Consider the following 12,639-nt stretch of genomic DNA (forward strand, 5'->3'; position numbering starts at 1 on the left):
TATACATAGACAAATTGTTAGGAGAGATTCTATCCAATGAAATTTTGTCTATAAGGTTCAGTTTGAAAGAGTATAAATACAAATATATACAATATAAATACAAATGAAATAATACAAAATATAAGGTTTTGCCCTATATATTTTGCATTTGTACTCCTTCCAAACTGAGCCTAAGCCGGGGTTTCATATCTGGGGCCTAGCTAGTTAGTGGCTATTCAATCATTTATTTGTTTCTATATAAGCCAAAACAGAGATCCTTTATTCTCGGTTATGGTGCGGAGAAAATACAGGCTCCATCTCCTCTCTCCTCTCCTGACTGAGTGTTGGTGTTCTCTGTCTGTAATCTGAGTACAGAACTGGTGGTTTGGGATGGAGCAGTTGGAGGAATTCCTGATGCAAGATGAGGAGGGAGTACACTTTTGGCCGGAAAATGTCGCCGCCGCCGACAATATGATTTTAGGTCTTGAGGAATGGTGGGAAGCTGAGCCTCCCAAGGTAGACGAGCAGCAGTCGGATCTATTTTCTTTATTGGAGGAGAATGATTTCGTAACCCCACAACCAGCATTCGGCGAAGAAGATGATAGCAATAGATTTTCTTATTGTTCGTTCCAGGAATTAGTGCAAAAACAAGAACAGGATCGAGTTTTACTTGAGCAGGAACAACAACAGTTACTAGAAGAGCAGCTTCTACAGCAACAGAGCACCGGGGCCGAAGGGATGGAGGACGAAGAAGAGGAAGAAGGAAGTGATAGCAAGAAACAATATGGAATAAATAGTAAGAATTTGGTTTCAGAACGCAATCGGAGGAAACGGTTGAATAAGCAACTCTTCACTTTGAGATCTCTGGTACCCAACATCACAAAGGTATGTTTTTTATCTTCTACTTCTTCTTCTTCTTCTTCTTCTTCTTCCTGTAATTGTAAACAACTGTCTTTGTGGTGGTGACAGATGGATAAGCGATCGATTCTCATTGACGCACTGGCGTATCTTCAGGGTGTACTGCAACAGACAGAAAGAGAAATGGAGAGAAGTAATAACTTGTCATCGGGTTCGCTCTTATCGTCATCCTCAGGCGAGGATTCATGTTCGACCATTAACAATGATGAGGTAGAGCCAAAGCTAAACCCAGAAAGCCAACGATACGATCGTTATGCCTCTCTTCCGACCATATTAGAGGTATATGCATACATATAAATATACACCCCATTGATCTGCTGCTTACATTTTCCTTTCTTAGTAACTACAGTTATTGCAAGAAAGAAAGAACTAAAGAACACGTACGTTACAATCAATCAAGTTAATCTGGGTTTGTGTGTCATGAATCAGATGGATGTAGTGATGCTAGAAGAAGAGAGATTTCTATTGAAGATAGTGAGAAATAAGGCAGTGGGATCGTTGGGTCAGGTGCAACGGGCGATTGAATCGCTAGAAATGGAAGTCACTTGCGTCTCTCTCAGCGACCTCGATGAAGCCCACCTTTTGACCACAGCTTTCGTTCGGGCAAGCCGTGTAAGCCCTCTTTTCTATCTCTAATCTCTATACATTTTGAGGTCCCCAATTCCTCCTTCCCCGCTGAAAGCTGAAACTTCCTACCAAAAAATAAAACAAGATATTCCTGTAACTTAATAAAACATCTAGCCGGCCTAGTAGCAACGTGATCCATGTGGCCTGAAGGCCGCATATTCCAACTAAAACCAATCAGTTTCATTTTTCCAACTTTAAGATTCTCTCACACGTGAAACCTGGATGATTTTGATTGCCACTGGCAATCACCCAACGGTGTATTGTATGATATGTAGGCATATATGAATGACCATCATTAATACTTGCTAGTGGCCTAGTGGTGATGTCAATTTTCACCGGAATATTGGGTATACCGTTTCTGGAGATTGCCTTGGTTTGAATGGAAACGGGGATGGAGATGGGGAGTGAATTGTTAGCCTTTCCTGACAATTTTAAAATATTTTTATATTTTTTAAAAATTTTAGGGATTTACATTTAATGAAGAATCTCTCTCTATCAGGGATTAGGGATGGAAGGTTATTTTTATTTTCTCATCCATTATTATTTCCCTGTTTTATTGGCCGACCAAACTTTTGTTTCAAATTTTTTTATTTGACAATTATCAGCCTTAATAAGTCATATATTCCAATTTCATATATATCACTCTTCTCTACTTATTACGTATTTGACACAGATATTTATATAAAACAAAATACAGATCGTATTTTTTGAAAAGGAAATGTAGAGTATGCGGGCACTAAAGGTGTTTGACATGCAGATGAGTGAAATGAGGTATATGTTTGGCATCGATGATGCAGATACAGAAAATGGTGCTGTATATGTGTGGGTTGGAATTCCCATTTTCTGAGAAGATGGTATCTTTATTTTTTGTTTGGAAATGTTGTTGCTAGGTAGAATATTTTTTGATGCACCAGTGCTCCATCTATTTTCAGCACTGGTATCTGATGAGGGGTAATTTGGCATGACCTGTTAAGTAAAGGTAACGTGGATGTGATCTACCCGTAGAATGACAACTCGGCAAGGGGAGACTAGTCAGCAATTTACAGAGTTCGGCTGTTTGGCCACCTCGATATAACGCCACCTTGGCATAAGGTCACCTCGGCATAGGGTCAGCTCGGCATAGAGTCACCTCAGTGCCTAATCAAGTTCGGGGCCCAGGAATTGAAGTAACACGTAATCGATTCCAAAAGCTTCACAGCAGACTCTGAGTATCACGGGATCATGCCACATAACGGCAGGTCCTCTCCCCACCCGGATCGGGCAGCAACGATAAGCTTCATTGATTGATACGTTACTCCCCTAGTAAAGCGGAAACGAATCTTATCTATTCAGGCAGCAGATCCCGGAACCGTTTCGGGAGATCCATGATGGCTCAGCTATATAAGGGCATCAATCCCTCCAGGGTCGACGTACGCGCGATTACTCACATTCAAGCTCTCTAACACTCAGACTCTAGCTCGCAACCACAACAAGAATATTAACTTAAGCATCAGAGCGACCTCCCCGGGTCATCCACCCCGATCACTCTGGTCTCTGTTATGCAGTTTGATCCAGCTCACCACACGAGTACATCCAGGCAACCCTCTAGCTAGGAGCTTCCAGATTGCGCACCATCAATTGGCGCCGTCTGTGGGAACCAATTGAAAGGTCATCCCAATTCCGTTTACAGCCTCAGACTCAGTTTCAACCCAATGGCATCATCCAGCCATAACAGAAGGAGCAACATGAACATTACTAGGGGCAAGAGTAGCAGATAGTCGCTCCCCAAGGATCCTCGGTGACTATTGGCCAGTTCACCATTCCCCCGACCACCTCCGGGGTTCCATCACTATCCATGCCACACACTACCCAACAGGTGAGTGTCCCGCTCCCCCAGGTGAACGCCACATTATTGGAGCCTTCCGTGATTCCCCCTGGGATCGGGCACACCCAGTTCAACGACCTCGTCTAGAGCGTTTGAACGATGCTGATTCAAATGCAGCAGATCCATCAATTCCACCAGTTTCAGCAGTATTATTTTTATCAACAACATCAGCAGCAGTTCCCACCACTACAACCAAGCCAGCCGACAAACAATCAGCACTAGGCCCACCAGAACACCTGTCAGTCTCCCCCCCGTAGGGAGAGAACTTTGCAGGTACCAGTCCCTCCCTCGGGATGGACCTCGCCACATGGTGCAGTAGGCGACTGACGTACTCCCCCTGCTTCCCGAAGAGAGAGCTCGAGGGATAGGCCCGAACCTAGCCAGCCCGAGAGGCATAGTCAGTAGGTTTCTCATGTAAAGCGTCAGCTCGAGGCCCAAGGCGTGGGCTCCAAAGGAGACCCCTCAGTTCCGTGCAACAGCCAACATCAAGCACAAGACGAAGAGGAAGCAGCAAGGAGAATCTCTAAACCACCTTGCCCTACTATTCGGAGTAAGAACAAAGTACCTGATAACACAGAGGCCGGCAGTACTAATGTCGCTCCACCAAAGAAGCAGTAGCAGCGACGTCGCAAGACTTGCCGTTCATCAGCAAGGAATGATCCATTGGCGAAGCCCAGCCATCCAACAGATCAAGGTTGAGAAAGAGCGCAGTAGACAGGAACCCGAACGTTTATTGTCACTTTCATCGGGACCATGGTCACAGCACAGAAAATTGTTAAAACCTCCGCGATGAGATCGAAGAATTAATCCGTCGTGGGTACTTGAGGAAGTATATTTTACATGAGGAAAAAGAATAAGGGAACCAATAGGGAGATTGGAAAAAAGACGCACCAGAGAGTAGTAGACAGAACGAGCAGCCACCTCGCCCAATACCAGAAGAAAGACCGATCCGCGGGGTGATTAATATGATCACCAAGGGATATATTGTAGCGGGGTGCACAGTAGCATATGGGAAAACGTCAGTTCGAGAACTGAAGCATGAAGCAGAGAACCCGCCCAAGCGACATCAAATTGAAGAACCAATCTACTTTACCGAGGACAATGCCCGTGGGATTCAGTATCCTCATGATGACGCCCTGGTCGTGAAGATGATCATTAATGACTTTGAAGTAAAGCGGATCTTGGAGGACTTAGGCAGTTCAGCCAATATCCTCTTCAAAGGAACCTTTGACAAGTTGCAGTTACAACAGAGTGATCTAAAACCAGCAGATGCCCCACAAGTAGGGTTCAGCGGAGAGGAAGTCAGGCCTATAGGTCGTGCCATAGTATCAGTGGAGGCGAGCACATGGCCGAATATTGTCCCGTTCGACCACACGTTCTTGGTGGTCACTACTCCATCCCCTTACAACGCAATCATAGGTCAGCCTATTACGCATATTTTATGCACAATAGTGTCAACTTACTATCTTGCGATGAAGTTCCCAACGGATTACAGAGTGGGGGTAGTACGAGGCAACCAACTCGAATCCCGGAGGTGTTATGTGGCTGCCCTCAAAGGAAAGGCAAAATTAGTAGAAGACGTCGAACTGGAGCGACCAGCAGAATACCGTGAGGAGCGAGCTGCCTCGATGGAAGAGACGGTCAACATACCGGTGTCCGAAACTGAACCGACTAGGACTTTCCAGATCGGTGCACTAGTAAGCGAACCGCTCTGAACTCAGCCATTAAGTTTTTTACTTAAAAATTTAGATGTTTTTGCCTGGTCCGCGGCAGAAATGCCCGGATTTGACCGTAGCATTATAACTCATAAACTTAATGTGGACCCTCTAGTTAGGCCAGTCAGACAAAGAAAACGCAACCTCACCCCTGAACGGTGGAGGGTAGTTGATGAGGAGGTCAGGAAGCTCCTCGTTGCAGACTTCATCAAGGAGGTCCATTACCCAAGCTGGGTCGTAAAACCCAGTGCTCGTAAAGAAAGCTAATGGCAAGTGGCACATGTGCGTCGACTACAACGACCTAAACAGAGCATGCCCAAAGGATTGTTTCCTCCTGCCCATAATTGACCGCCTAGTAGACGCGACCTCAGGGCACGAGTTGTTGAGTTTCATTGACGCCTACTCCGACTATAATCAAATTAGGATGGACACAACTGACCAAGACAAAACTGCTTTGTAACCGAACTTGGGCTATACTGCTATAAAGTTATGCCCTTTGGTTTGAAAAATGCTGGAGCAACTTTCCAGCGACTTGTAACAAAAATTTTGAACCTTTGATTGGCAATAAAGTGGAGTGTTATGTTGACGACATGGTCGTGAAGACACAGTTTTCTAGATCTTTAATTAACAATTTAGATGTTGTTTTTCAAATTTTAAGAAAATATAATATGAAATTAAATCCGAATAAGTGTGTCTTCGGAGTCACTTCGGGTAAATTCTTAGGCTACATAGTCCACCGACGTGGTATCGAAGCCAACCTAGAAAAATAAAGGCAATCATAGATATGAGACCACCTTGGAAAATAAAAGAAGTCCAGAGGCTGACTGACCAGATAGTAGCCCTAAGCCGTTTCATGTCTAAGTCAGCAGGTCGGTGCCTCCCCTTTTTTAAAGCGATTAAAAAGAATGAGACTTTCGAATGACTGAAGAATGTCAACTCGCATTTAACGAGCTAAAAAGGTATCTAAGTACAGCCCTAGTTTTAACCCAACCCGAGGAAGGAGATGTATTGAAGTTGTACCTCTCCGCAAGTGACGAGGTAGTCAGCTCGGTACTAATCAGAGAGGTAGACTGAGTTCAACGACCCGTCTACTATGTAAGTAAAGTGCTACAGGATGCAGAGACCAGATACCCCTCTATCGAGAAACTGGCATACACGCTAGTGGTAGCACCTCAGAAATTATGCCCATACTTCCAAGCCCATACCATCGTCGTCCTTACGGATAGACCTCTGAGGCACATCCTACTTAAGCCAAAGGTGTCTGGGAGATTGACTAAGTGGTTCATCAAGCTTACCGAGTATGACATTCGGTTCAAGCCACGACCAGCAATCAAAGCCCAAGTCTTAGCGGACTTCATAGCAGAATGCACGTTTAGCACACCGGCCCTTGAACTGGCTAATCTCGCTTTCATGTCAGAGGTGTCAACCAATGTGGCACCAGTCCCGGTTAGAGCAATACCGACCTAGGACAATGAGCCATGGATCCTCTACGTCGATGGCTCATCCAACCAGAGAGGAAGCACTGCGGGATTGATACTATACGGCCCAAGTGAGGTGAAGCTAGAGTACGCTCTCCGGTTCGGATTCGAGGCATCGAACAACGAGGTGGAGTATGAGGCGCTAATTGCTGGGCTTAACTTAGCAAAGGAAATGGGAACGAAGCACCTCATTGTCTGCAGCGACTCTCAACTGGTGGTTAACCAAGTCAATGGTGACTATGAAGCTCGTGACTCGATTATGGCAGCCTACTTAACCAAAGTCAAAGAGATTCTACCGGGCTTCAGTTCTTGCTTCATCAGGCAAATTCTGAGGTCCGAGAATGCTGAGACCGATGCTTTATCACGACTAGCAAGCACAAGCAACAACACTATGCGGATTGTGTACATAGAGGACCTACCTCGGCCCAACATTCTCAGGGGGGCAGAAGAGGTCGCTCCCGTGTTGCAAGCGAAACCGAGCTGGATTGACCCACTCGTTGATTATCTGCTCCACGGGACCCTACCTGCAGAACGCAATGCAGCTCAGAGGGTAGAGCATCAAACAGCCAAGTACATCCTCATAGACAGACGGCTATACCGGAGATCCTTCACGATCCCCTACCTACATTACCTGCGACCCATAGAAGTTGAGCTAGTTCTCCGCGATATCCATGAAGGTTTGTACGGAGGACATTTGGGGGGTAGGGCCCTTGCCCAAATGGCATTAAGGCAGGGCTACTACTGGTCCACAATGAAACCAGACGCACTCGAACTCGTCAAGAAATGTGATAGATGTCAGAGGCATGCCAACATCCTCCATCAACCTGCTGCCGATTTGAAGCGTCTTACTAGCCCGTGGCCCTTCGTGCAATGGGGAATCGACATCCTCGGTCCTTTTCTGCTAGTAACCGGGCAAAGGGAGTTCTTGGTCGTGGTAGTAGACTACTTCACGAAGTGGGTGCAAGTCAAACCATTAGTAAGCATTACAGCCCGGAACGTGCAAAATTTCTTTTGGAAAAACATCGTGTGCCATTTCGGACTACCCAAAGTCTTGATTTCGGATAACGGGAAGCAATTTGAAGACATCAAATTCCAGAACTGGTGTGCCAAGATGGGGATTCTGTAGAATTTCACTTCGGTAGCACATCCACAAGCAAATGGGCTGGCCGAAGTAACGAACAGGGCCATCCTCCGCAGACTGAAAGCTCGCCTTGCGCGAGTTAAAGGGTTGTGGGTGAACGAGTTGCCCAGTGTTCTTTGGGCCTACCGAACTACCATCAAGATCGCAACGGGTGAGACCCCCTTCAACCTCACATATGGTATAGATGTGGTGATCCTGACAGAGATCGAGGTACCCACATTATGACTTGAGGCTTATGATCAGGAAGCAAATAATGACGAGCTTCGTACCAACTTGGACCTAGTAGAGGAGGTGCGAGACCTGGCCTACATCCGGACCGTGGCATACCAGCAGAGAGTAGCTTGGTACTATAACGCCTGTGTCAAGAAGCGGCAGTTTTGCATCGGCAATTTAGTCCTCTGGAAAGTTATGGTACTTGAGCCCGGTGTGGGTAAGCTTGGACCGAACTAGGAAGGTATGTACCGTATAACACGGGTGTACGGGGAAGGCACATATGAGCTCGAGACTTTGGAAGGGAAGCAGGTACCTTGAGCATTGAACATCGACAACCTAAGAAGGTACTACGTATGAGCCGGCAACTCCAAGAGTAAATTACTCCAAGTATAAATTACTCCATGAGACCACCGAACAGGTCAAAAAGACGACGAGCTGGAGAGAGGACTATGAGTCACTCCCAGAAGCCTAAGGGCTACGGTGCCGAGCTGGCAAGAGACCTCGGCATGATAGAGGTCCTAGTCACCTCCTCGACATAGGCAACTTAAGACCTGGTTGCCACTTCAGTATAGGCTCATTAAAACCCAATCGCTTTGGCATGGGCAAGGCAAAGAAACCCAGGCACAGACAAGTCGGGCATGTACCCTATAGTGTCTGTTCACCCTGGCGTACAATGACGATTAAATTATTCCTATTTGTGTCGAGCTTGCCAGCTCGGAATTAATTTGCACTTAGAAAAATTTTGCTCCTATTTGGTTTAGCTCGCTAGCTCGGGAGTAATCTATACTTAGAAAAATTTTGCACACAAAGAGTTTTGCAAAATACTTGTATTCTATTGATAAAAAACTCCGAGTACATAGTAAAAAAAAAAGGAAAGAGAAAAAGATTACAACTGTCTAGCTGAGCTTGGAGGCTCAGAACATGAAGTATTACACGGGGGGTCCAAGAAAAGAGGCATCGGTCAGTTTGTGGCTCCTTATCCTTAACGGAGACTTTAGTAGGAGGATTTGCCTCCATACGGTCCTCAGCGACACCAGCCTCCTCTCCTTCTTCATCGAGTAGGTCATTGTCGCTCTCCGCATTGGAGTCCGGATCCTTGGAGGCTTCAATGGCCATCTCCTTGGTGATTTTGGATGTGGTGATGGCACTGAGGTCGAGGTGGGGAAATTCATGCCAGGTCAACCACCTACTAAGCTTAAACCCCTTGCGGTAGCCCACTGTCCTAGCCTCGACCAATCTTTTTGGAAGCTCCACCAAACACTTATACTCCTCGACCGCCTTGACCTTGGCCTCCTGAATCACTTGAAGCCGGATTTCAATCTGTTCCTTCATGTGAGCCTCAAGGTTCTCGATCTCCCTCTTCAATGTTGCCTCGCGCTCGTCGAGCTCCTTCTTCTCTGTCATCAGCAGAGTCAGCAACTCCTTAGCTCATGCATCATTTTTCAGTTGGTTGATCTCATTGCGAGCTAAGTTGAGTTCGGAGTGGGCACTTCAGGAAGACTCCTCGGCTTTGAGAGCTCGCTTTAAGTTCACCTTGGACTGGTAGGCCAAGGCATGGATAGAGGAGTTCACCTGCCAAAAGAAGAAAACAAGCATTAGTATGCGGAAAAATCTAAGTATAAGGCAACTTGAAGGCTAAGTTTAAGTACATACCACCATACAATGCTGCCGCTCGGGCCCTGAGCTGAGCAACCAGCAAGTCAGCCCAACGAGCGACCTCCTCGGTAAACACCGCATACTTGCTCTTGAGAAGGACAAACTTCAGAGTCAAAATGCTCCGGACTGAAGTATCATTTCCCGAAGAGGTGGCGGTCATTGGAACGGGCTCTGAAGACGTGGTCTCATCGGGTATGCGGGGTGGAATGGCCTTGCCTGGGTGCTCCTCAACCAAATCAATTACAGGAGGTTGTTCGGCGATGGGTGGGTGTTCGAGCGCGGAAGCAGCGACCTCGGTGGTGGTAATCTCAGTCTGGAGGCGAGCCTTCTTGGAGGCTCTCTTCTTCTTCTTCCCCTTTTGCATGCTCCCGAAGAGCTCATCGGTAGGGATGTCATCCATGGAAGCTGCAGCAACTAATGAGCTAAGTCAGATAGAACACCGAAGTAAAACAAACGGAGAAAAGGTAAAACAAGTAGCGACCTACCAGGAGGGTTTAGGCCAGCTTGCATGAGTTTCTCCTCGGTCATGAAGTTTTCAAACTTCAGGACGAGTTGTGCCCAAGATCGGACCTCCTCCCTTGTCTTCGGGTCCAATCTGACGCCGGGGTCCTAGATGGCTGCCCTCCAGTGAGTCGGGAAAAGCCACCCACCAGTGCTGCGGACCACGAAGTAGCGCCTCTTCCAGGCCGAGACCTTATTAGGGAGTTCGTGCAATAGCTTGTACCCGGGGGCGAGGAGTTCTTCTTGATGGAAAGAATCGAAAAAAAGATGTCAAGCTCTAGGGGACGGTTGTAATTGTGCAAAAGGGAAATGGTACCTATAATATTACGAATGGAGTTCGAGTGTAACTGGTTTATGTCAATGTCAAAGAACTTAATGACTTCGATTATGAAAGGATGGAGAGGGAGGCGTAGCCCGGCTACGAGCTGCTCCTCGAAGACCACGATCTCGTTGTGGCTATAATCCCAAGGGAAGTTGCCTAAGGGAATACTATATACAAAGTCATTGGGGACTCTGTACCGAGCTACTAAGGATAGGAGCCTATCCATTGTCATTATTGACGGACCGAAGTTGTTTGGCAGGCGACCTCGGTGTGAGGTGGAGGCCGACTTGCCAGAAGCTTCTTGCTCGCGCCGAGGAGAGTCTGCCTCGGACAGACTGGGGTCCACATCCTGTGCCGAAGTGCCCACCTTGGTAGGATGAGGCTCCGCGCTCTGTGCCGAGGTAGCCACCTCAGCCCTAGTGGATTTGCCGCTCCCATCTAGAAGACTATCTAAGCTAAGGCTAAACATGTTAATGGAAAGGACAACAGAATTAAAAAGCAAAGGGAGGCAAACTCACCAAAAGGAAGACCAAAGAAAGTGAGATGATCTCGGACCCAGAAATAGCTGACACCGAACTAGGATACTTGAACATGACCTCAAGGATTTTGGATTCACAAATGTGTGGTGAAGAAAATGGGCCCTTTGGCCCCTATTTATAACTAGTATATCCAGGAATCAACGGTCAAGATCAACACGATCCAACGACTCCTAGGAAAATCGGTTGCATGCCTCCCAAGGTTGAAATCAGTCTAGCACATGTTTTGACGTCAACAGAGACTATAGTCGGCTTAACGTCCGTGCGTACCTGATATGCGATCTGGGTCACTTCCTGGTTGAGCCGAACGGTCAAACAGGTTTGACCAACGATCCGCCTTCCACATCCCCTAGACTCTGTGCCAAATCCACCTAGTCTCGTCATGAACTCCCCGCGTCGGGTCAGCACCCCGGGCACGAGGAGTGGGGGGCAATTGATGAGGGGTAATTTGGCACGACCTGGTAAGTAAAGGTCACGTGGACACGATCTGCCCATAGAATGACAACTTAGCAAGGGGAGCCTATTCAGCAATTTATAGAGTTTGGCTATTTGGCCACCTCGGTATAACGCCACCTTAGCATAAGGTCACCTCGGAGTAACACCACCTTGTCATAGGGTCACCTCGGCGTAAGGTCAGCTCGGCATAGAGTCACCTCAGCACCTAATCAAGTTCGAGGCCCAGAAACCAAAGTAACACGTAATCGATTCCAGAAGCTTTACAACAGACTCCGAGTATCACGGGATCACACTGCGTAACGGCAGGCCTAATCCTCTCCCCGCTCGGATCGGGCGGCGATGATAAGCTTCATTGACTGATACATTACTCCCCTACTAAAGCGGAAACGGGTCTTATCCATTCAGGCCACAGATCCTAGAACCATTTCGGGAGATCCATGATGGCTCAGCTATATAAGGGCATCAGTCCCTCCAGGGTCGAGGTATGCGCGATTACTCACATTCAAGTTCTCTAGCACTCAGACTCTAGCTTGCAACCACAACAAGAATATTGACTTAAGCATCGGAGCGACCTCCCCGGGTCATCCACCCCGGTCACTCTGATCTCTGTTTTGCAGTTTGATCCAGCTCACCACATGAGTACGTACAGGCAACCCTCTAGCTAAGAGCTTCCAGATCGCGCACCATCAGTATCCATTAAAGAAAGTCCATGTCACTATCACATCATATCCTTATTGGCAGCAACGAGTTTCAAATTGAAAAAATATCAAATTCGACATTACTACAAACCATGCCTTCTCAATTTCTAAGACATGCCTTGAAGCACTGTTTTTTATGAAAAAAATGGTTTCAAATATATTACCATTTTCTAGAGCATCAATTTTTCTAACATAACACTAATGTATCACCATTTTTTGGAGCAACAACATCGATACCAAACAACGCCGAGGATTTCTATTAAAATAAGGCACTTGGTATCTCTCCATGCAATTTCTTGAGAGAAGTTGTGATCGTTTTTTTGTGCAACAAGCAGGATTAACAGTACTTTAATACTACAAAATTCTTATGCCTACTAAGCTTTCTTGGTAACTATTTTATAATTAATTGGGTAAATTTTAAACACCCACCCAGTATTTAGAGGGTTGTGACACATACTATCCCAAACTTTGTTTTGGGACAAAGAGCCCCTATACTTTTGGATTTCATCACTTTCTTGTCATTATCATTTTGTCA

General features: G+C 46.5%; 1 protein-coding gene across 3 annotated transcripts in view; it reads left to right on the forward strand.

Moving 5' to 3' along the window:
- The first annotated feature begins 212 nt into the window (after positions 1 to 212).
- The window catches only part of LOC148803644 (transcription factor bHLH35-like), a 40,925-nt gene continuing 28,498 nt past the window's right edge, over positions 213 to 12,639 (forward strand). Inside the window, exons 1-3 of one of the 3 annotated variants that reach the window (XM_088890833.1) lie at positions 213 to 864; positions 949 to 1,176; positions 1,327 to 1,509. In XM_088890833.1, coding sequence (XP_088746959.1) covers positions 370 to 864; positions 949 to 1,176; positions 1,327 to 1,509 — 906 coding nt within the window. In that variant the 5' untranslated portion in view covers positions 213 to 369. The remainder of the gene's footprint in view (positions 865 to 948; positions 1,177 to 1,326; positions 1,510 to 12,639) is intronic. The other 2 variants (XR_016077961.1, XM_088890838.1) reach the window with 2 other exon arrangements.

The sequence above is a fragment of the Nelumbo nucifera genome, chromosome 1, assembly GCF_055504915.1.
Source record: "Nelumbo nucifera cultivar China Antique chromosome 1, China Antique-T2T, whole genome shotgun sequence".
NCBI lineage: Eukaryota > Viridiplantae > Streptophyta > Magnoliopsida > Proteales > Nelumbonaceae > Nelumbo > Nelumbo nucifera.